Below are 24,957 nucleotides of genomic sequence, written 5' to 3'. Positions count from 1 at the left end.
ACGCTGGCGCTGAACTCACATGTTCGTCAGCATTAAGATGACTAAGTGGTTACGTTGCTGCACGGCAGAGAGATGAGCGCACTGCAGTGAGACTGAACGTGAGTGAATTAAGGGAAAGGAGCACATCGCGGAAGAGTTGTTATGATGAGTCCTTTTATGTAATGATGTTCTGTAGTGAGAAGAGCTAAATAATGTATTATTTAGGGAAACATCTTTGTGATAAAGCTGTAAAGAAAGACAAGGGAAGGGTAAGCTGAAAGGATTCTGATCTTTTCTGTAAGGGAGGGCATGTTCTGGTAGTTGGCTTTATCATTATGCATTAAGCTGTTAATTTATAATTTAACTATAAATTATAATCTAAGTGTTGTATAAAAACATACATGAAAGTGAAAGAAAGTGCAAGTGTTCGTGGCTCAGTTGTGTCTGACTTGTTGAGACCCCAAGCACTGTATCCCACCAGGCTCCTCTGTCCATGGAATCCTCCAGGCAAGAATACTGGGGTGGGTAGCCATTCCTTTCTCCAGGGCATTTTTCTGAGCCCAGGGATGTGACCCAGATCTCCCGCACTGAAGGCGGGATTCTTTACTGAGTCACCAGGGAAGCCCCCAAAACATACATACATACATGCAAATATATAATATATGTATACATATATATGTATATATATACACACACACACTCTTTATGGATCCACCAGTAATGGGCCGTGTTTTCACTGACAGCTGACTTCTCATCCTCTTCAGGCCTTAGTTTCTGTGTCTGTAACGTGAGCTAGACTGAAGGGTCACTAGGTCTGAGATACCTTTCGGCCCTAACATTCCACGATACCAGGGAATAAACACGGCTTAGATGGATGAGAGTCGGTTCCATTTGGATAAATTCCTCTTCAGATAATGGATTTGGAAGGAATCCCAGAAACCGCTTCTTAAATCCACAGCCCTGGCAGCACCATCTTTAACTCAAAGCTTTACAGAGATTTGAGCCAGTATTTTTAGGGCTCTTCCTTTTATCTCACATTACACTTAACACAGTAAAGGAAATTATTTTCTTGGATATTGTTTGTTAAGACTCCTGGAACTAAAGTTTCTGCTCATTTTACTATGCACTTTCCATGGAAGAAGAGCCGTGACAAATCTAGACAGCATATTAAAAGGCAGAGACATTACTTTGCTGACAGGTCCATATAGTCAAAGCTCTGGTTATTCCAGTAGCCATGAACGGATGTCAGTTGGACCATAAAGAAGACTGAATGCAAAGGATTGATGCTTTTGAACTGTGGTGTTGGAGAAGACTCTTGAGAGTCCCTTGGACTGCAAGGAGATCCAACCAGTCCATCCTAAAGGAAATCAGTCCTAAATATTCGTTGAAGGACTGAAGCTGAAGCTCCAATACTATGGCCACCTGATACAAAGAGCTGGTTCATTGGTAAAGACCCTGATGCTGGGAAAGACTGAAGGTGGGAGGAGAAGGGGATGACAGAGAACGGATGGCATCACTGACACAATGGACATGAGTTTGAATACGCTCCAGGAGTTGGTGATGGACAGGGAGGCCTGGTGAGCTGCAGTCCATGGGGTTGCAAAGAGTTGGCCACAACTGAACAACAGCAACAACGACGCTCTCGCTTTCCCTCCTGATTCTCTGGGCAGCTGCTCAGGGCCCTTGTTCATTATGCTTTCCTCTGTCTGGTCCCCCAGTGTCTCTGTACTCAGACTCCCACGTCTCTGACTCGTGCCAGCTCCTGGGGATTCCTCACGAGGGACTAACTGCCTTAGTTATCTATGATGAGGGGTCTTGAACACGGCTTTATTCAGATGGTGAAAGTCGCTCAGTTGTGTCCGACTCTTTGTGACTGCAGGTGTGTGTGTGTGTGTGTGTGTATAGTATCTTTGGGTATGTGTGGGCATACACACACACACTCCCACACGCACACATGTGACGCCCTTTCACATAGATGCACCTTCACATACGAGCCATCCTGCACCCCTTCGTTTGTAAGTTAGTTTTACCCTGTTGCCTAAACCAGAAAACTAGGCGCCATCTTTTCTCACGCCATCGTCTCCAGTCTTTCTCACATAGTTGTTTGACTGTGCTCTGTTGATCCTTCTTTCTGAACATCCTTTGGCCTTCCCTCTTTCCCTCTCTCCAGCTCCGGTGTCAGTGACTTGCGCTGGGGGAGTGGTTCGTGTTCTTTCATTTAGCCCCCCTTTCAAGCCTTCCTCCAGCCTGCTTTGAGAGTGTTCTTTCTGAAAAGCAAATCTTCAGTCTTTCTCACTGTGTCTAGGATGCCACTCAGACCCTAGCCTGGCACACAGAAGCCTTCATCTTCTGGGTCTTACGGCTCTGACTTTTCCTCTCCTGCGTCTCCAAAGACCCTTACTGTAGCCATTCTAGGAGTTTGCTCTTAGGTCTCTGAAAATGATTTCTTGTCTTTATGCTTCTCACTTGAGTTGCAGTAGATAATAAATAGTGAGAGACTGAATGATGGTAATTGTGAGTAAATAAAAATAACGTTCATTGAATACTGACTTACGCTGGGTACTGTTTGAAGGCTTTAATCTGGGTTCATCTTTGCAGTGGCCACAGCGTGTCATACTTTATTACTGCCACTTTGCACTTTGTAAACCGTAGTTACGGGGAGGTGAAATAACTTGCTGAGAGTGTCCACAGTAGCATGTGGTAAAGTTAGGACTTGGATGTGCTCAGTCGTGTCTGACTCTTTGTGACCCCACGGACTCTAGCCCACCAGGCTCCTCTGTCTATGGCATTTCCCAGGCAAGAAAACTGGAGTGGGTATCCATTTCCTTCTCCAGGGGATCCCCCAACCCAGGGATTGAGCCTATGTCTCCTGTGTTGGCAGGCGGGTCCTTTACTCCTGAGCCACCAGGGAAGCCTGGGACTTAGAGCAGCTAAGTCCCCCCGTCTGCCCAGGGGTAAATGAGGAACACAGTGACGTGTGCTGGCCGCCTCCCTGTCTCCTCTGCCCGCACCGTCTGTCTCCATTTCACGTTACTCAATGCAGGCATTCTAGTGTATAGCAGACACTTAGTTTTGTTAAATAAAGAAACCAAATAAAAACCCCTATTCTTATTGTAAGGAATAGGCAGCAGAATGTCTTTATGATTTTGGTAGATGAAAAACTTGAAAAATTGAATATAATGGAGCTCATTTGTGAAAATCCTTAAATTGTAGGAATCAGGTGTTTCTGTGTTTTTCATTGAGTGGTGTCTATAATTCCCAACCTAGAGCCGCTTGATGCTACAGTATGTGAAAGTGGACATTCTCTGAGACCCTCAGTGCTCTGTATTTTGTGCCATGACCCAGTTTCTCTGACTTAATAAGGTATTGGACAAAAGCAGTCAAAAGTAACATATTTTGCTTTATGTTAGTTGGAGACTTTAGAAAGCTTTTAACATAAATAATACATTCTTATACATCTCTCCATTTTCCTGTTAATCTTTTTTGAAAGAAGCATGATAGTTTGTTATTTATGGGATGTCATCTTTAGCTCAGATCAGCACATGCATCACTAGTGCTGAAGAGTCAAGCGTTCTGGAGTATTAGGAAATAGTTGACATATGAGCGGACGGGAGATAGTAACTGTATCAAGCACATATTTTATAACGTGGAAAAGTAACATTTGCCCTAGAGAAAATGCAGACACTTATTGGTAGAGAGGAGGAGTGTGTCAGGAGGGAACTTATTAGGACTAGGAATGCATTTTTCGGCATCCTTTGCTGATGAGTTTCGAGTAGCATCCTAAAGGTTGTTTCTCTAAGTGTGTTCCCAGACCTCCTGCAGCAGATTTAGCGGGAAAGTCTATTAAAGATGCATGTCCTTGACACTCACCTTCAAATTTGTGGTTTAGGGGCACTGGACTAAAACCCAGAAATTTACATTATTAATGAAATACCATAAAAATGGGGCTTACCGATTGGCGCAGTGGTAAAAGAATCTGCCTGCCAGTGCAGGAGACGTGGTTTCAATCCCTGGGTCAGGAAGATCCCCTGGAGGAGGAAGTGGCAACCCACTCTAGTACTTTCGTCTGGGAAAGCCCATAGACAGAGGAGCCTGGTGTCGCATGGGAACGCATGGAGTCCATGGGGTCGCAAAAGAGTCGGTGGGACATGACTGAGCCACTAAGCATGCACACACCGTAAAGATACCCACACTATGTTTTAGAAAAAGAGTCGGTCGGACATGACTGAGCCACTAAGCATGCACACACCGTAAAGATACCCACACTATGTTTTAGAAGCACTCGTCTAAGTGTTCTTTATTCCTCTTCTCATTCAACAGTGTATGAGTGTCTGCTCTCCTAGGAAGTGTTCTGGGTGCTGGGTTGCATTAGAGAACAAGACAGAAAAGAATTTCTGATGTTGTGAATTCTGTGTTTCTGTATGAGGGGGACTGAAAATAAGTTAACTAAATTATGTAGCATATTTAGAGATGATGAGTACTGTGGAAAAGAAAATGAAACAGGAAAGGAGGATCACCAGGGGTCAGGGTGGGATTGCAGCTTAAAGTAGCTTGCAGTGAAGTGAAAATTGCTCAGTCGTGTCTGACTCTTTGCAACCCCATGGACTGTATAATCCATGGAATTCTCCAGGCCAGAATAGTGGAGTGGGTAGCCTTTCCCTTCTCCAGGGGATCTTCCCAACCCAGGGATCAAACCCAGGTCTCCCACATTGCAGGCAGATTCTTTACTAGCTGAGCCACGAGGGAAGCCCAACTAAAGTAGCTCATTAGCTGGGTAGATTTCAGGGAGAATGTGGCATTTGAGCAGTGTCCTGTAGGGTGGTCAGACGAGGAAGCAGAAGAACGGTATCCAAGGCTGTGCTGTAATTTGGGTGAGCAGAGATGGCAGTTTGCATCTGGTCCATGGAAGATGTGAGGTCAGATGTGGATCTGTTCTGAAGATAAAGTCAGTGGGTGCGCTGAAAGATTTAGTGTGAAGTGTGAGAGAAAGAGGAGTGAAGAATCCATGGATCCATGATTTCTCAACCAAGAAACTGGCAGGATGTATGTTAATTTTTCTGAAATGGGGAAGACTGCGGAGAGGATAAATTTGGGGGGAAGAATAAGCATTCAGTTTTGGACATGATGAGTCTGAAATGTCTGTTAGACATCCAAACAAGACATTGATCCGGGGCTTCCTTGGTGGCTCAGACAGTAACGATTCTGCAGTACAGGAGACCTGAGTTTGATCCCTGGGTCGGGAAGATCCCCTGGAGAAGGGAATGGCAGTCCACTCCATCATTCTTTCCTGGAGAATTCTGTGGACAGAGGAGCCTGGCAGGCTATAGTTCATGGGGTTGCAAAGAGTCAGATAACGACTGGATGACTAACACTTTCTTTCGCTTTAGGCAGATGGATAAAGAGGCAGAAGCCAAAATTAGACCTAAGATATGCGTGTGGGTGTCATCAGCGTGTAGATAGATGGTAGTGTCTAGAGTCATTGGACTGGAGACCAAGTGAGATGGCCAGGGGAAGTGTATAAATGGAAACGACAGGTGGCCCAGGGGCCGGGGAGGAGCAGAGGGCAGCCACCAAGGAGGAGGCCTGAGTGAGTGACCCCGGACACGGGAGAGGGTTCAGTTACCTCTGGGGCCAAGGAGAGAAGGAGGGCCCGGCTCTGTCAGATGCTGGTGATGGGCTGAATCAGGGGAGAACGTGGACCTGATCTCTGGGCTTGGTCACGTGGAGATGGGACGCCCCAGCGGGCACAGCGCTGCTGGGGAGGTGAGGGAGCCCTTGTGACTACGGGGCAGGTGAGGAGGGTGTGGGGACAGCAGTGCCGTCAGCTGGTCTGAGTTGTCCCCTAAGGAGGAGCATCGACAGGGACAGAGCGGGAGAAGACGTGGGGTCAGGAGGAGCACCCGAGTCTGTGGGCCGGGCGAGGAGCTGGCCTCCGCGGAGCCGACACGGCGTGCGGCTGGAGGAGAGCTGGTGCCTGGGGCGGGCAGAACGCCTCCTTCAGTTGCTTTAGGTTCTTTTTCTAAATCAGTGGGATTCGGCAGCAGGGTCATCAGCTGAAGAGAGGGGGAGGCAGTTGGACCTTTAAGGGGAGCAGAGATGCAGAGTAGATGGAGAGCGAGTGGGCTGGAGAGGAAAGGGGTTGCCCAGAGTGCTGTTGATATGTTAGGTTGTGAATTCAGGAGAGCACCGGCCTCACACCGGCTCAGTTCCTCCCTGGATCCCTGGGCCTCCGTGCGGGACTCCCGGGTGCTCGCTCCCCGCCAGCCTGCTCTGCCCTGTGTCGATGCCGGGAGCCCCGTTTCCTGGGTCCGCTTCCCTGCTTGACCCCAGGCCTGCTGCCTTCCCTGCCTTCTAGCCTCGGCTCAGGTGTTGTCTTCATCGTGACGTCTGCCCTGGACCTCACTGTCCACACCTGAAAGCTCCTTGCCCCCAGCCCCGAGCTCCCCTGGCAGTTCTGTTCTATTTCCCACACTCATCCCCTTCTGACGTATTACGTCACTTATTGCGTTTATTATTTCATGCATTCTGCTCTGCGCCCTGCCATGCCATCCCCCAACACTAGATACTTAAATCTTATGAAGGCTTGAATCTTTGTCTGTTTCACTCATTTCTGGTCTTCACACGTCTAAAAGAGAACCCAACATATGGTAAATACTCAATTAAAAGTTTATTGAATGAATGAATGAGTTCATGGTCTGGTGGTCAAGAAGTTCAAAGGACTTAATCCTGTTGCAAATTATTTCATGTCTGTTGATGTATTTTAGAAGGACTGTTGTTCCATTGAGTTACTGGTTCTAATGATAAATTGCACTGAGTGGTAAATTTTATACCCTTCAGAGTGTTTTTCTATTCCTTGTACCATGGTGGTCTAATTTAATACACTTCAGTCATGTGATTACCCAGTCCTTGAAATGGAATAAAAATAATAGTTTATTTCTGTCCCTTTACATACTTCATTCTCTTGGTTTAGCTTTAAGCTGACCTGCCTTATTCCTACTTATTGCAGTCTGTGTTTATATATAGCTGCGAACTGAAGGCCTGGCATTTAGCACATGGCTGTAAGTATCTGATGATTTAATTTATTGTAGTACTTCAGTGTGGTTCTCACTAACCCGTCAAGGTTTACTGAGCCTGTGTAAGAAGAAATATTTAAATTAGACAACTTATTTTTTTTAACCCCAAAGTATTATATAGAAAGGAAATGTTAAAGATCCATAAGAAATTAATATGTTTTAAAAGTAAATTTTTTTACTGTATTTAAATTTTTACTTAAATTTCTAAAGATTTCTGATTTATTAAAAATTATTTTTCTCTAGCTCTCAAGACTTTATTCGTTATCTTTGTGCTCAAAAAGGGTTTCTAATAAGTAAATTTTTGAGACATAGTCATTAAGGGGATGGCAGAGGATGAGATGGTTAGATGGCATCACCGACTCAGTGGACATGAATTTAAGCAAACTCTGGGAGCCAGTGGAGGACAGAGGAGGCTGGTGCACTGCAGTCCATGGGGTCATAATGAGTTGGACTTAGCAACTGAACAACATTTTTCTTCAGGCGAAGGAGTGTCAGTCAGTTCAGCCGCTCAGTCATGTCTGACTCTTTGCGATCCCATGGACTTCAGCACGCCAGGCTTCCCTGTCCACCACCAACTCCTGGAGCTTGCTCAAACTCATGTCCATAGAGTCAGTGATGCCATCCAACCATCTCATCCTCTGTCGTCCCCTTCTCCTCCCCCTTCAATTTTTCCCAGCATCAGGGTCTTTTCAAATGAGTCAGTTCTTTGCATCAGATGGCCAAAGTATTGGAGCTTCAACTTCAGCATCAGTCCTTCCAATGAATATTCAGGACTGATTTCCTTTAGGACAGACTGGTTGGATCTCCTTGCAGTCTAAGGGTCTCTCAAGAGTCTCCAACACCACAGTTCAAAAGCATCAGTTCTTCAGCACTCAGCTTTCTTCACAGTCCAACTCTAACATCCATACATGACTACTGGAAAAACCATAGCTTTGACTAGATGGACCTTTGTTGGCAAAGTAATGGTCTCTGCCTTTTAATATGCTGTCTAGGTTGGCCATAGCTTTTCTTCCAAGGACCAAGTATCTTTTAATTTCATGGCTGCAGTCACCATCTGCAGTGATTTTGGAGCCCCCCCGAAAATAAAGTCTCTCACTGTTTCCATTGTTTGCCCATCTATTTGCCATGAAGTGATGGGGCCAGATGCCATGATCTCAGTTTTCTGAATGTTGAGTTTTAAGCCCACCTTTTCGCTGCCCTCTTTCACTTTCATCAGGAGCTCTTGCGGGTGTGCACATCTGTGTGCTGGGTTGCACGTGTGCCCCTGCTGCTTTGCTTCAGGGACCAGACTGCCACTTGGGCACTGAAGTCAGTGCTCCCCACCCCTCGTTTGGCCTCCTCTCCTCAGGACAACCTTCTTACGAGCTTTTAACTGAAAAATCACATACTTCTCTTAAAATGATAGAAGAATCTTGAAATTTAATCACTGTCATCCTCAGAGATTTGATGGATTGATTGCAATTAAATATTTATGGGACATATGTCTGAAGCACTGCAGTCATTAGAACACAGATTAGTAGCGCAGCTTGTTTTGGATTTGGGGACTAAATGCCAGAAATGGGCTGAGTAGTGAAGTTATCAAAGTATTAAGAGAAACACATACTTTGTCTCTCAGAGGAAAGATACATTCCCGGTGGTCCACTGGCCTACCATTACAGTTTAACCTGTGAATCTGATCAGAACATATTTTTTATGTTTTTTGTGAAGAAGCTTGCCATCCAAGTGTGTCCTTCATGTTTTATTGTACTCTTACAGCGTTCATCTTGATTGTGTTTCAGAAGTTGGATGGTGCAAGTTCATTTCCCTTAGACAATCGTGCAAACTGAAGTGCATTTACAGCAACGCGTAGTTTCTTTGGATTGACTCGATCTCCTATTCAGATAGTTACTTGAAGATAAAGACACTTCAGAAAACCTTAGTGATGTCAGTATCAAAAAGAGGCAGCAGGAAGCAGTTTTGCTGCCTAATTACACTTATCTTGTAACCTGTTACACCCTCTCAAGATCACATCCTAAGGATTAACCAGATCCACTTCTGGTAATTGTTGATGACTTAGAGGGGATGATGTTATTGATTTTAAGGAATGCATTTATTCTTATTAAATACATCTCATCTGTTTTTCATAATTAAATTCTGGAATCAGTTCTGTGGATCAGGCCTGTGAACTTTTCTGAGATTTCCGGCTACGGTTTTTAAGTTTTGGGAGGTGGTTGCGCATGTTTAGTTCCAGTTTTAATTTTTCCTTTTGGAGTAAAAAGCGAAATATTAAGATTTACGTAAAAAGCCTCATCTTAAAGCATACTCATGCACTCTTTTAAAAACCTCCTTGCAACCTAATTTTATCTTATATCTGAAGTACCTCCATTGTTATTTACAGTTTTACTTGTTATTACTTGCCATTCTTAGCTAATTCTTCCAAAATGTATGTCTTGAATACATTTGCTAAGCGATATGTGTTGTGTAGCCTCTGCTTTTCCTGCAAGTAATGCTGTTTAGTTCAGAATTACCTCTCTGTCTACAGCAGTAGCTACTGTTTTCACCTACTATGAACCGCTCCAGTTATAAGAGTGGTGTGACCATGAACCAACCCCACTTGGGAAAATAAAAAAAAGCTGTTATTGAATCAAAAATATAAAAAGGAGTTTAGAGAACTGTTAGGTTCAGCATTCCTCTCCCTTAATATCTCTTCTCAGTTATTCCTGGGGGTCTGCGTTGGTGTATGTGTGTGTGTGTGTAATGTGTATGTGTGTGTGTGCACACAATCAACCTTTTAAGAACATTTTCGTTAAGTGTGTATGTTGATAAGTGTCAGTCACTGAGATGATTGTTTGCAAAGTCAGTGATAACATGGGGCGTTTTACCAAGTGGTGCATTTCTATTAGCTCAAATCACTAGTTTAGTAACACAAAGTAATTAGTCATGCTCAAAAATGCATCATCAGTAAATAGTTTTGAGATTTATCTCTTTCTAGACTTGAACTGTTCCACTCAAACTAAAATGAATGGATTATTTCCAGTAAACACAAAAATGAAAACCTTTTAAACAGTCTTGTAGTCTTAATCTTTTAAGGCAAATTAAGTCCTTTAAAAGGATGTCTTAGTTTGTTCCACTTGTCAGTAATGTATTACTTTAAATTTATCATTGTGCTTCACCTTATTTTTTCAAAATCCGTCACATTAGATCACTTTAGTTTGATTTATCATACTGTGTTGAAAATGTGCGTAAGTCAAATTCTGCAGGCGTTTTAAACTACATTAGTTTCAAATTAACTGTTTATTGTAGGTAGTAGCAAAGACACCCAGGATTGTAAGTTAACTGCCTTTTAGCACAAGATGAAATGAGTAATTCCACACATTATAGCTATTTAACTCTTAAACCACGTGAAGCGTGTGCCCTTTAGGATCATTTCTGTGTGTTCCGTCCCTCGGTAAGCATCTATTTCCACTTACGTGTTGGGCGTTAAAGCTGCCTCTACCAAGGGGCTGTGGTCCCTTCTCAGGAAGTGCAGGAGTTTGCGACAGGAAGGGTGGAGGTGGTGGGGAAAGTGGACTTGAGTATTGAACGTTCACTCTTTGCCTGCACCACGGGCACTAAATGTGATCGTTTAAATTTTTAAGAGAATAGTTGATACACAGCGTTGTTAGTTTCTGGTGTACAGCACAGCAGTTCAGTCATGTATCTACTCTTTTTCAGATTCTTTTTCCTCATAGGTTATTACACAATGTTGAGTAGAGTTCCCCGTGCTATACAGTAGGTCCTTGTTTATTTATGTCATGTATAATAGTGTGTATCTGTTAATCCCAAATTCCTGATTTATCCCTCACCTTTCCCCTTTGGTAACTAACTCTCACAAAACCCCATCAGATGTTTCTGTGTTGTTACTCCCATTTTACAGAAGGGGAGACGGTCTCAGAGACGGCAGGCTACCCGAGATCATAAAGCTAACGATGGCAGTGAGAGGCAACCTCTCAAATGCCAGACTCCACGTTCACATTTGTTTGTAGTCTCGGTACCTCCTCCGCGCCAAGCATAATGCGGGTGTTAAAATGGGCCATCTACAGGCCCTGCTCTCAGTTCTCATTTTTATGAGAGCAGCTCATACTCTTGGCAAAAATGCCATGGCCGTGTCTTTTTAGGTTATGTCCCTTTAAACTCATTTTACCACGTTTTTGGCCAAAACCATTCTACGGTAAAAAGGCAGTTAAACGTCATTTTGCACAGGAACCTTTTGGTTCATTGGCCATTCTTTCCTAATTTGGGTCTGTAAGAGATTTCTGTCTCAGCATCTTAACTGCCAACACGTGGTTAGTGGCTTCCAGTTTCTGCCGGGGAATGACACCGACCTCACCCCTCCTCTCGGTTAGTTTTGTCCTTTAACCATTTAACCAGAAAACCAGGGCAGACCATGAGAAGGTTTTAGAAGTCAAGGTCTCTTATTTATCTAAACTTTAAATTTATAGGGTGAAAAAATCATGGCCAGGATTAATTAATTCTCTTAAGATGAAGAGGAACCTCTTACGTTAATCCTCAGTCTCAAGTCTGTTCTTCAGACATCACTGAAGACTTCCTTATGTCAGCCTTTGGCTCTCATGCAACGGAGCCTTAAGGACAATTCACCATCATCATGAGTGGGGAAACCACAAAACATTTATAAGATTTTTCATAATCTAAGAAACACACATGTCTGGTGCCACAGACCAACAATATAAAACTAACCAAGTGCCAGTGATACATGCGTGTGTAAAACGTGTCACTGGTTTATGCCTGGAGCCGGTCAACAAGACGATCCCTTAAGGATATTTTCCGAAACCCCGGGATTCTGCTTTGCTGTGTGTGTAGGAGCAGGGTGGAAACGGGGCAGAGCAGATGGTGGGCTGTGTTTTGAAGAGGATCTCTGGGTACTTTTGGTAGCTTCGAGTTCCCACCCCCATCTCTCCTTTCAGAATGCCGAAAAATATTGTTTAAGGTAACCTCCTGTAAGTCAACAGGAATTTACTTTGAATTTTATTCATATTTGTAACCACAGTTTTGATCATTTGGTCAACACATTTGCTGGGAATTGTGAAGGTATATTTGTTGTATTATTAGGTGGTTAGACCTATCTGGTGCTCTTACCCTTTAGGACTAGTAGTTCAGATCTGGAGTGTTTTATTTTACTGGATAAAGTTAATATCAACTTCAAAATAGTAACATCTAACATTTCTTGGATGCTTACGTAACCATAATAAACCTGTGTTAATTTAATGTGCGCAGCCATGTCCTGAAGCAAATACTGAGAACACTGAGGCCTGGGGGTGGATTCAGCTCCCCCAGGCCAAGGTTGGGCTGGCGGCAAGCCTTGTGCAGACCCTCCCAGGGGCTGTGGTCTTTGTGTCCACACTGTTTTATTTACTGATGGGGTCTGTCTAACCAGCTTCTGTTCATGGTCCACCTGCTGTCTCAGTGGTCTGCGTTTTCTTGTTGTATATCTGTGTTTATACACATGTAACGTGAGTGTCTGCTAGTACTTTTGGTGTAAGTAAAAGTCTAATCTTATGAAGTAAATGACAGTTAACATATTTGACATGTTTTAATTTCAGTTTATCGATGGTCGACTGGCAAAACTAAATGCAGGAAAGGGTTTCTCTGATGCATTTGAAGAAGAGATCACTTCCGGTGGCTTTTGTGGAGGTAAAGACTAGCTCCAGTGTGGCTGTCCATTTTCTGAATAACAATTATCTATGGTTTTTGCACCTATGGCACATATGTCTACTATGTAAACTACCATTTTCTCGTAAATACCTGATGCCTTCAGTACATTAGTTTATCATATAAAGAACTCTAGTGTTGACTTACTTTGCCTGATATGTTATGCTCGGCATTCAGATGGTCTCATGAGCTGGCAGTGGTTTGCTTGGATAGTCTCTTAATATGACTGGAAAAAAATGTCACAGAAATGCAGTTAGTTTGTTCCTCCTGACTAATTTTCTCTGCTAGAGAAATACTACTGATATCTATCAATACTACTTGAGTAAGAATTAGGGAATTGAGATTGTGGTGCACGTAGTAGCTTTTAACATAATCCAGAAAGACAGGTCTGAACATGACAACTGCTGCTGCATTTTTAAGTAAGAGTGTCTTTATAGAAGTCTACCTTTTTTCTTTTTTTTGCTTTGCAGGCCCCTGCAGCATTTAGGAACAGACTTTTTAGTTTACTGTCCCACGTTCTTACCCTTGTCTGGGCGATAAGTGCTCACTTAAAGATGTGGGAGGAGGCATCTCATTTTGCATGTGTGACACACATTAGTGACATCCCACTTTTATTTAATATAATTAACTGTAATATAATTTAGCAGTTACATTGTTTGAAATGTCAGTAATTGAAACTGTGTTGTAGTATCTAGGAAATGAATGACTTAGGAACGGGTACTCAGTCCGTGGCACCTAGTCCTCACTCTAGACTTGATGATCCAGCACCTAGCCCTGACTCTGCACTTGATCTGGCACTTAGTCCTGACTCTGCACTTGATGATCTGGCACCTAGTCCTGACTCTGCACTTGATCTGGCACCTAGCCCTGACTCTGCACGTGATGATCCCGTACTTAGTCCTCACTCTATACTTGATGATCCGGCACCTAGCCCTGACTCTGCACTTGATGATCCGGTACCTAGTCCTGACTCTGTACTTGATGATCCGGCACCTTGTCTTGACTCTATACTTGATGATCCGGTACCTAGTCCTGACTCTATACTTGATGATCTGGCACCTAGTCCTGACTCTGCACTTGATGATCTGGCACCTAGTCCTGACTCTATACTTGATGATCCAGTACCTAGTCCTGACTCTATACTTGATGATCCGGCACCTAGTCCTGACTCTGCATTTGATGATCCGGCACCTAGTCCTGACTCTGTACTTGATGATCTGGCACTTAGTCCTGACTCTGCACTTGATGATATGGCACTTAGTCCTGACTCTGTACTTGATGATCTGGCACCTAGTCCTGACTCTGCACTTGATGATCTGGCATCTAGTCCTGACTCTGTACTTGATCCGGTACCTAGTCCTGACTCTATACTTGATGATCTGGCACTTAGTCCTGACTCTATACTTGATGATCTGGCACCTAGTCCTGACTCTGCACTTGATGATCCAGCACCTAGTCCTGACTCTGTACTTGATGATCCGGCACCTTGTCTTGACTCTATACTTGATGATCCGGTACCTAGTCCTGACTCTATACTTGATGATCTGGCACCTAGTCCTGATTCTGCACTTGATGATCTGGCATCTAGTCCTGACTCTGTACTTGATCCGGTACCTAGTCCTGACTCTGTACTTGATGATCTGGCACTTAGTCCTGACTCTATACTTGATGATCTGGCACCTAGTCCTGACTCTGCACTTGATGATCCAGCACCTAGTCCTGACTCTGTACTTGATGATCCGGCACCTTGTCTTGACTCTATACTTGATGATCCGGTACCTAGTCCTGACTCTATACTTGATGATCTGGCACCTAGTCCTGACTCTGCACTTGATGATCTGGCATCTAGTCCTGACTCTGTACTTGATCCGGTACCTAGTCCTGACTCTGTACTTGATGATCTGGCACTTAGTCCTGACTCTATACTTGATGATCTGGCACCTAGTCCTGACTCTGCACTTGATGATCCGGCACCTAGTCCTGACTCTGTACTTGATGATCCGGCACCTAGTCCTGACTCTGTACTTGATGATCCGGCACCTAGTCCTGACTCTGTACTTGATGATCTGGCACCTAGTCCTGACTCTGCACTGGATCTGGTACCTAGTCCTGACTCTGTACTTGATGATCTGGCACCTAGTCCTGACTCTGCACTTGATCCGGTACCTAATCCTGACTCTGTACTTGATGATCTGGCACCTAGTCCTGACTCTGCACTTGATCCGGTACCTAGTCCTGACTCTGTACTTGATGATCTGGCACTTAGTCCTGACTCTATACTTGATGATCTGGCACCTAGTCCTGACTCTATACTTGATGATCTGGCACCTAGTTCTGACTCTGCATTTGATGATCTGGCACCTAGTCCTGACTCTGTACTTGATCTGGTACCTAGTCCTGACTCTGTACTTGATGATCTGGCACTTAGTCCTGACTCTATACTTGATGATCTGGCACCTAGTCCTGACTCTGTACTTGATCCAGTACGTAGTCCTGACTCTGTACTTGATGATCTGGCACTTAGTCCTGACTCTATACTTGATGATATGGCACTTAGTCCTGACTCTGTACTTGATGATCTGGCACCTAGTCCTGACTCTGCACTTGATGATCTGGCATCTAGTCCTGACTCTGTACTTGATCCGGTACCTAGTCCTGACTCTGTACTTGATGATCTGGCACTTAGTCCTGACTCTATACTTGATGATCTGGCACCTAGTCCTGACTCTGCACTTGATGATCCAGCACCTAGTCCTGACTCTGTACTTGATCCAGCACCTAGTCCTGACTCTGTACTTGATCCGGTACCTAGTCCTGACTCTGTACTTGATGATCTGGCACCTAGTCCTGACTCTGTACTTGATGATCCGGCACCTAGTCCTGACTCTATACTTGATGATCCAGTACCTAGTCCTGACTCTGTACTTGATGATCTGGCACCTAGTCCTGACTCTGCACTTGATGATCTGGCATCTAGTCCTGACTCTGTACTTGATCCAGCACCTAGTCCTGACTCTGTACTTGATCCGGTACCTAGTCCTGACTCTGTACTTGATGATCTGGCACCTAGTCCTGACTCTGCACTTGATCCAGTACCTAATCCTGACTCTGTACTTGATGATCTGGCACCTAGTCCTGACTCTGCACTTGATCTGGTACCTAGTCCTGACTCTGTACTTGATGATCTGGCACGTAGTCCTGACTCTGCACTTGGTGATCTAGTACTTAGTCCTGACTCTGGCAGACAGTTTTGCTTGAAACCTTAAGAGTCCTCTTCATTCCTTCAGCCAGTATTTGCTGAGTGTTTCCTACGTACCAGACGCTGTTCTAGATTTGGGACGAAGTAAGTGAATAATCCCGTGTGTTCATTTTCACGGGGTGGTAATAGTGCTCCCCCCAACCTAGTTATCTATAGGTTTAATTCAGCGGGAAGGAAATCTTTAGTCTGTGTGTAAGTAAATAGTTGTTACAATTGAGAAATAAAAGGTGAAAAGACAAAGAATAATTAGTACTTACCTACAAATCTCCCCAAATTTAACTTTAATCTTAAATAAAATTTATTTTTTCACCTCCAAAATACAAAAACTGTTGAGATCGCTTTTCACTGAAAGAGGTACAGGTGATCTGAGTAGCTGTGGACCTCCCTCTGATGCAAGTAGGGTTACGTTTCACGGAACGCTTTCAGCTTGGGGAAAAACTTGGTTTCCTTGCCCTAGCAAGTGCGCTGAACGTGCGTCCTTCGGAAGCCCCTTGCTTCCCTCAGCTCACGGCAGAAAATTTAGCCTCAGTGGAACTTTTGTGTTAAAATAAGGCTTTCTTACTTTTCACCTCAGACAAGCAGAATATTGTCAGCTCGTGGACAAATTGCTTGCGGCAGCTCCTGAGTGTTTATATAACTGCGATCTCATTATCGTTCCGACCCGTGGGGCTGGTATCCTGTATGGAATTGGGGATGACACTGTGGGACAGTAATGGGGTGGAACTGAGATCCTTTTGTGTAGTAAATTCTGTAGTCTTCACCCTTGGTCTGCAGACCTCAGTAACAGAGGAGAGTGTAGGTGGCTTTTATGGTGGGAGGAGGGTCACCAAATTTTTTCATGAAAGGTCCTACTGTTTAAAGAAGAATAGAAGAATATTTATCACCAGTTAGCCGCTGATTTAGAGACTGCTGCACTTTCAGTACAACTTAATGCCAGCCACTTTGTTGTTCTTTCTTAAAATGAAAAAAGGTTTTGAACACTTTTTTTTACTTTTGGGGAGCCAGTACTGATCCAAAAGAAAGCATTCATTTCAGTAAGTTTGGGGCTTCCCAGTGGCTAGTGGTAAAGAATCTACTTGTAATGCAGGAGACCGGGATTCGATCTCTGGGTCAGGAAGATTACACTGGAGAAGAAAATAGCAACTCACTCCAGTATTCTTGCCTGGAGAATCCCATAGACAGAGGAGCCTGGCGGGCTACAGTCCATGGGGTCACAAAGAGTCAGACAGGACTGAGCGAGTAAAAATCAACAGCAGCATTTCAGTAGGTGTAGCAAGAAAGTACATTGAAAAAATTATGCCTGGTGATCGTGTGATTTTCTAATTGTTACATTTTAAGTTGTTATCTTAGAGAGACTGAGACAGTCATCTTAGAAGAAAATAAAGCAAAATCATTAAGATTTGAATAGACTAATAATCTAATAAAAATTAGCAGTGTTCTTACTAATGAGATATATGTGTATATAAGGGTCCAAAAAATAGTTCCTAGAAGTCAGCTGAAACATTTTTTATCTGGACTACTCTTGTGAGAAAGAATAGGTCTGAGATACTGAACTGTTCTTCAAAAAGTAAACTGTTGTAGCTTTTTCATTTCTCTCCTAGTTACAATGGAAATGATGATTAATGTTCATGCTTCCTGAATTAGTATGCGGCAGAAGCTCTTCTAAGAGCTCTCCAAATATTATCTCACTTAACCCTCCCAGCGCCCAGGAGGGACTCTGAGCATCCTTATTTTAGTGAGGGCACCCACCTCGGTAACTTGCCCAAGGTCACACGTGACTGCCTGGCTTCAAAGCTCTCGCTTTAATAACTATGATATATGCCTTCTTATGATAAGAGATCGTTTTAATTAGAAGGCCTTTAGTAAACAAGAGCAGTACTCAGGGCTTCTCTGCTCTGATGGATAAAAGCAAAATTCCTGTCTCTTTTGATTATCCTTTGAAGATTTTATATATATATATATATATATATATATATATCCCTCAGGAAGATCACTACAGGAGAAATCAACAGTCACTGGAGTTGAAGGAATCATTATGTTTCTCTAAGCAAAAACAACTGAGAAACTTTAGACAAGCCTCTCATTCCCACCCCCACCCCCCCGGGCCGTTAATGTGGCAGTTTACGCGCTGTTTTTGGTGCTGCGTGCGTGCTCCTGATAGCGTGAATACGAGTATGGTGGAGCCCTGTCGTCACTGTGGCTCTGGCTGGAAACACAGAGCAGGCCGGCCCCACACAGAACTCGTCCGCTCATGTTGAATCTAGAACTGTGGTTAAGGGCCATGAACGCAGGGAGTTTTCCAAAACTGTTCTCTGTCTCGGTGAACCCCGGCCTGGTCAGGACTGTTTAGGAAATCCATGTTACTCCTGGTGCCTTTCGTGGGACCCATCTTCTCCTGAGAAGAAAGGAAAGAGGATATTCAGAAATATGTAAAGAGAAGAATGTCATGGGGTTAAAAGGACGAAGGAGCCATTAGATCAACACAAATAACAATCTGTGAAAAGCAGCTAAGGAATATTGAGTCAAGAACATGTTTATTTTTCCCCCCATAATTTTTTAAATTGATTTACGATGTTGTATTCATTTCAAGTGTATAACATAGTAATTCTGTATTTTTATAGATTATACTCCATTTAAAGTTATTATTAGCGAATTCATTGGCAGCCTAGTTAGGACTCTGCCTTTTCACTGCCAGGGTCATGGGCTTCATCCCTAGTTTGGGAACTAAGATCCCACAAGCTTCGCTGCTTGGCCAAAAAAAAACCCACCACTGTACGCTTTCGGGGCTTCCCTGGTGGTTCAGACGGTAAAGAATCCACCTACAATGCAAGGAATCCAGGTTCCATCCCAGGTTTGGGAAGATGCCCTGGAGAAGGGAATGGCAACCATTCCATTATTCTTGCCTGGAGAATTCCATGGAGAGGGGAGCCTGGCGGGCTACAGTCCAAAGACTCTTTGGGGTCACAAAGAGTCAGACACGACTTAGCAACTAATGCTTTCACACTTTCGAAGTTACTGTAAGATATTGGCTGTACAGTATGCTGCACTGTGTTTTATACCTAATAGTTTGGTCCTCTATTTTTTTTTTTTTAATAAATGAAAAAATAGATACTAAAAATCCATACCTCGTTTTCTAAACTTTAAAAAGTAGACGCATTTTCAGGTTGATTTTATATGGAGTGTGCGGTTACTCTCCGCATCAATAGCATTTGTTTCTTCATTAGTTCCCCAGCAGAGTCTGGTCAGTCTTGTGTTTATTTAATCCTGTTTCTTTCTTTACTGACTGGCAACCAAAGGAATCTGAAGGGGTGGTAGTAATCATTAGTTTCAGTGGCGTTTTTCTGGCCTCACTGAACAATTTAGACCAATTTACATTTTTTGATAAGTAACAACAGATTACTGGAATTAAGCAAATACATTTGAAAATAAAGACTTTGCACAAGTGAGAAACCAAGATATTTTGTCCTTGAATGTGAGAAAATCACTTGTTTGATTAACAAGAACAATGTTAAGAATTTCCTCAATCATGCTTACTATTTCCACAATCCATTTACTTTAAAAGAAAGACTAAGGTTTTGTGTGTGTGTGTGTGTGTGTTTCCTGGCATTCAGATTTATTTTTTGAGAAGAAAATTAGCCTTTTAAAACACACATTATCAGAGAATAATGTGCTTATCTCATAAATTTTATGGAAATAGGTGTCTTCAGTCTTAAAAGCTCTAGAATTGAGAGACAATTAGCCTTTTAAAATATTTTTTGATAGGAATCTACCTAAATTGTACCGCCTGTTTTTCTGTTACCTTAAGCTGTGTATTTAGGGACTTCCTGTTTGCCTGGAACCCCGTGATCACACGTCATTACTGAGTGGTTCTCTATCTCAGCCATTTCCCCTCAAGGCGGCCGCCCCCTGCCCTTTCTAACGTAGCCTCTTCGGAAGTGACGCGGAGGAAAGCTCTGTATGATTCACCTTATATTTTATTTAGCAATCCTGAAAGCTGAGGGACTGATGAACTGAGAGTAAATACTAAGATTCTTCCCCAGTTGCCGTCTCTGTGAGCATGGGCAGAGTATCACCTCAGAGCCCCAGTGTCCCCCCGGGCGGGCCGTCTGTCCCGTGACCGGCGGCGGGGTGCTGCCGCGTGCCGGGCTCACGCCTGGCTCACGCCTCACGTCGCAGCTGCCGGGCGACAGACCGGTCCCAGCGCTCGGTTCCCCAGGGCAGGCTGGCCTGACCCGCTGGCCGCCAAGCCCCCTGCCCTCTCATCCACCTGCTTTGCCTGTTTCTTAGTAGAAGGGTGCGACTCAAGAGGCATAACGTAGGTAAAAACACTTAACAACCTATGAAGAGCTGAAGAGGAGCTCCTTTGATTCCTCACGACTGTTCCTCTAGACACTGACCTTTCTGTGACTACTCTCAAGTTTTATGATGGTTATTTTCTTTGTGGTTCAGAGGTTTAAAAATATGTTTTCTGGAGTCACATGTGTTCCAGGATGCTAAATAGTTATCACAGAGTAGTTGGTGTTTTTCTTTCCATTTTCTTAAATTCATTTTGGGAAATGAAATAAAACACTTTCCAGAATACCACGAATAATAACCAAATTATAAATATGTGATTTCTTTCTTTTTTTTTTAATTTAATTTTATTTTTAAACTTTACATAATTGTATTAGTTTTGCCAAATATCAAAATGAATCTGCCACAGGTATACATGTGTTCCCCATCCTGAACCCTCCTCCCTCCTCCCTCCCCATACCATCCCTAGAGAAGTAAAAAGTACATGAACTGATGAGAACTTTGAATAGAGAAGTAAACCTGTATGAATAATCTGGATAAAGACATAATGTTTATTTTATGTTGTTGATAGAATCTCCTTGAGATATAAATGAATAGAATAACTGGGATTTTTTTTTTCATCGTTTTACAAGAGAAAGGTTAAAAATTTTTTGGTAAGGCCGCATACCATCTGAAACTCATGCCCTTTAAGCACTGAAGGTTGTTTTTATATGGTCTATTTTAGATAGATACATTTTGCTATAATCATTTCACAAGGCTAGGAAAGTATTATTTCCCCCATGTTTATTCTTCCAGGAAGGCTGCAGTGCAGTGCCGTGCCTTTTCTGAAAGAAGAGAGTAAGAGACATTTTTCAGAATAGGAGTTGTTTCTTGGTATTTCTTTGAAATTAGGGAGAAATGTTAAGTTCAAGAGTGGATCCAGAGCTGGATGTTTTTGGCCTGATGCTGGTTAGGGATGCAAAGGTATCTGCTGGAAAGGTACTCGGCCTAAGGACCCTCTGCCTCTGTGTTACAACAGTGAGGGACGTGTTTGTTAAGAAGCCACAACCACACACGGGAGAACAGTCTGCTTCAGGCTCCTTTCTACCGGGTGGTCAGTCTGAGTAGCCTTTGGGACTTTGTTTCTTCTTGTGGGAATACTTAAGGTTTAAACAACCAGGAAGGTAGAGGAAATCTGACTGAAGTCAGTTGATACAAACGTTACTTTAGACTAGTTCTGTGGCCTTTTTTTGCCTTCTTATATCATCTTATTGATTAAATGAATTAGCATATTTGGAGCCAAATATATATGGTTGCTGGTTTTACTGGACTGGTCATGCCTGCATTTGAACTTTCTAATAGCCATGAGGAGCTGCTGCCATATCTCCCTGGGGTAGTGCCTTTCCAGTTTGGATTTACAACTAGACAGTATTTTCTGCAGTATTCTGCAGGTTAATTGCAATAAAGTAAAATTTGCTATCAGTTAATACCAATGTCTAACAACCATAGAAGAATCTTTCTCGTCCTCAAGATTCTTTCCATTGCTAAATTTCCTTCTGGTTTTTTCCTCTCCTTATGTACTTTAAATATTGTTTTAAGATAACCCTAGTTGTGTAAAAGAGCCAAACTTTTACAAAATGCCATAAATACTGAAAAATCATTTTAGGAATTTTGGATTTCAAAAGGTTATTTTTTTCCCCTCTAAAAGTAGTAGTACAATGAAAGAATACTTTAACATATTATCTTCTTATGTGAGTAAAGAAAAAGTATCTATTCTTAAAAATGCTAGTTACTATGTTCCTAAGAATTAGAGCATTTATTATTAATAGTTCTTACAATGAATTGCTTCTTTTACAACATTGCAGATAAATAAAATTTGCCTGCTAAAATCTTGGAAACACTAGTTCTTGGTGAAGTTTGGTTTATGGATTTATTTTTGATCAGATATTCCTGAAATCTTATTTTTATGTATTCCAGGGAACTCGAAGTCATACCAGCAATGGGTGCATACAGTCAAGGTAATAATAAACCTTCACAGTTTCTTTTTTTTTTCCTCTTTAATGATAAGTAAAAATGTTCAGTTCAGGTCTGCTGTTTATATATGCTGTTTATGGGCAATATTTTAAAGGTTTCTATATTTTCTCACACTTTAAACATTTTTATGCTTATAGTTTGTTGGTATTTATAAAGAAAATTTTTAAATGGAAAGCTTTTGTCTTTCTATTTTTCAAGATAAATGGCTTGATTTGAAAATCGTGATTTTGCTGTCACCTTATAATATATCCCAAAAGATGAAGTTAGATGGAGTGGTAGGGCTTGATGGGAATTTTATCATTTCTGGTAATGTGCTTTTGTTAACGTGGTGTTTTTAAAACATAACTCTCTTGCGCAGATTGAGACTTTATTGCCGAACACTAAAACATTTCAGAAACAGTTGATTGTATTTATTTTTTATTAAGCTTTATACACACACACACACACACACACACACACATATATATATATACTGGTCACATTGCCTACGTCTGCCTAAACCACAAAGATGAAAGGATTGTGTTCCATCAATTAAAAGAATAGAGGAGAATTTTTACGTTTTGTATGGAGTTACTATAGCATGTATAAAAGCTTGAAAACATTTAACATGACATAATTATGTAGGTCTTTCTTTAAGCTGTGAGAAAAGCTGTTAATTCTATATTACCAATAATGCTTTGTTTTCAGGACAGTCGGGCCCCAGATTTTTAGGAACATGTTTCTGTTTTTCCTTTGCAGAAAGGAGGTGCACTGTTCAACACAGCAATGACCAAAGCAAGCCCTGCTGTACGAACAGCATATAAATTTGTAAGTTCTCTTTTGATGTTTAAGAATTCTGTTGATAAAATTTTATAACATTTTCTTAGATGATACGCACTTAAATCTAGAATATTTTCTGGTTTCCTTTAAATAAATTTAGAGTTAGTATTGACCAAAGCAAACTCAATTATTAAAATTGTATCATTGTCTAGGCAGGGCGTTTGTTTCAGATAAGTTAAAAATGCTTTTTATTTAAAAGCTATCCGCAAAATTGTGCCCTCAGATTGAAACAGTCCACAATGAAGTGACAGTTTAAAAGATTTGATTCTTTTATATAACAACGTACTTTAAATTCTCATTGTGTACTTGAGGCTTAACTAGAAACAATTTTTTAAAAATATGACAAGTCCTCTTGCCTCAAAGGTCCCTTGACTTTCCAAAGTTAAAACTCCCTATTGATACCCCATGGCTTATAGTAAAATAATAACACCACCAGGAGCTACCATAGCAAGTAAATAATGAATAAAATGGAAGTCTCTCTGCTCTGATTGCTGAGACCTTTCAGACCTGGCCCCTCCTATCCTGTTATTTCCCTGAAGCCCCCAGCCCTGGTGTCTCCAGGTCTGAGATCCTTCTCGTTCCATGGGTGCAGGACGTTCTCTGCTGTGTCTTCATCCTTCACAACCCTTCCCTGCTGCCCGGGACGTCCTTTCCTTGGCTTCTGTCCACCTACTAAATCATCCTACAGGTTTATTTTAGATTAGGCATTCAGTTCAGTTCAGTTGCTCAGTCGTGTCCGACTCTTTGTGACCGCATAAACTGCAGCACGCCAGGCCTCCCTGTCCATCACCAACTCCTGGAGTTCACTCAGACTCATGTGCATCGAGTCGGTGATGCCATCCAGCCATCTCATCCTCTGTCGTCCCCTTCTCCTCCTGCCCCCAATCCCTCCCAGCATTAGCGTCTTTTAGTTCTCATCAAAAAAGTCCCTCAGCCCCACCACAAGGCTTCTCTGCCTTTTCTGTGCTCCATGGGGCCTGTGGGCCTCCCTCTGTTTGGGCACTTGTATCTGTGCCTCTGTCTCTGTAGGAGATTCTTAGGAGCTGATTGGGATTCAGGAAAACTTGCTTTGCGACTCCATGGACTGCAGCCCGCCAGGCTCGTCTGCCCATGGGATTTCCCAGGCAAGAATGCTGGAGTGGGTTGCCATTTCCTTCAGGGGATCTTCCCAACCCAGGGATCAAACCTGGGTCTCCTGCATCATTGCAGGGATTTCTTAAAGTCCAAACGTTTGCCCAAAAATATCCCGCTGCTGTGACACGCTTTCTCTTTTCCTTCCCCATTTGTCAGGCCAGGTTATGGCTAGGCAATGGCCATCTGGTGGTCTCTGGTGTTTTTAATAGCCTCAGAGGCAGAGTAGGCTAACTGCTAGCCTTTGGATGATCCCTGTGCAAACAGACTGATGTTTTCCCCACCTCATTCAGGTGTAATAGTGGGTAGAATGGGTCCCTGAAAACAGAGTTTTAGATGATAGGTTCTTCTTTTTCTGTGTAACATGACAAGTTAGTAATTTTCATTCAGTGGGATCTTGTACACTTATTTCTTAAACTTGATGGAACTGTGCTGAGCATACACCAGTGTTGTCATTTTCCAGGCCAAGAATCACGCAAAGCAGGGGATAAAGGAGGTGAAGAGCAAGCTTAGACACAAGGTACGTCCAGAGCGTCTCATTCCACCTCAATTCCTGTGTTAGTGTGAAGCTTATCCTGCACAAATCACATGGGGTTTATGTTTTTAATGACTTTTGAAATGTGCTTAGCCCTTTGTTCAAGGATGCATTTTTCATAACAAGCCCCATGGCAGCTATCTGCCATTCTGTACACACCCCCCTGA

General features: G+C 42.7%; 1 protein-coding gene across 8 annotated transcripts in view; it reads left to right on the top strand.

Annotated features, from left to right (window-relative positions):
- DENND1B (DENN domain containing 1B) overlaps positions 1–24,957 on the top strand; it is a 270,596-nt gene that overhangs the window by 205,142 nt on the left and 40,497 nt on the right. For 7 of the 8 annotated variants that reach the window (XM_024976901.2, XM_059875836.1, XM_024976899.2 and 4 more), the window contains 4 exons: positions 12,632–12,722; positions 22,249–22,289; positions 23,044–23,112; positions 24,719–24,775. In XM_024976901.2, coding sequence (XP_024832669.1) covers positions 12,632–12,722; positions 22,249–22,289; positions 23,044–23,112; positions 24,719–24,775 — 258 coding nt within the window. Of the gene's footprint in view, positions 1–12,631; positions 12,734–22,248; positions 22,290–23,043; positions 23,113–24,718; positions 24,776–24,957 lie in introns of those variants that run through there. The other variant, XM_059875838.1, reaches the window with a different exon arrangement.

This window comes from Bos taurus, chromosome 16 (genome assembly GCF_002263795.3).
Source record: "Bos taurus isolate L1 Dominette 01449 registration number 42190680 breed Hereford chromosome 16, ARS-UCD2.0, whole genome shotgun sequence".
In the NCBI taxonomy this organism is placed as follows: Eukaryota; Metazoa; Chordata; class Mammalia; order Artiodactyla; family Bovidae; genus Bos; species Bos taurus.
The sequence above is the reverse complement of the archived record's forward strand: the minus strand, read 5'-3'. Positions and strand labels throughout refer to the sequence as shown.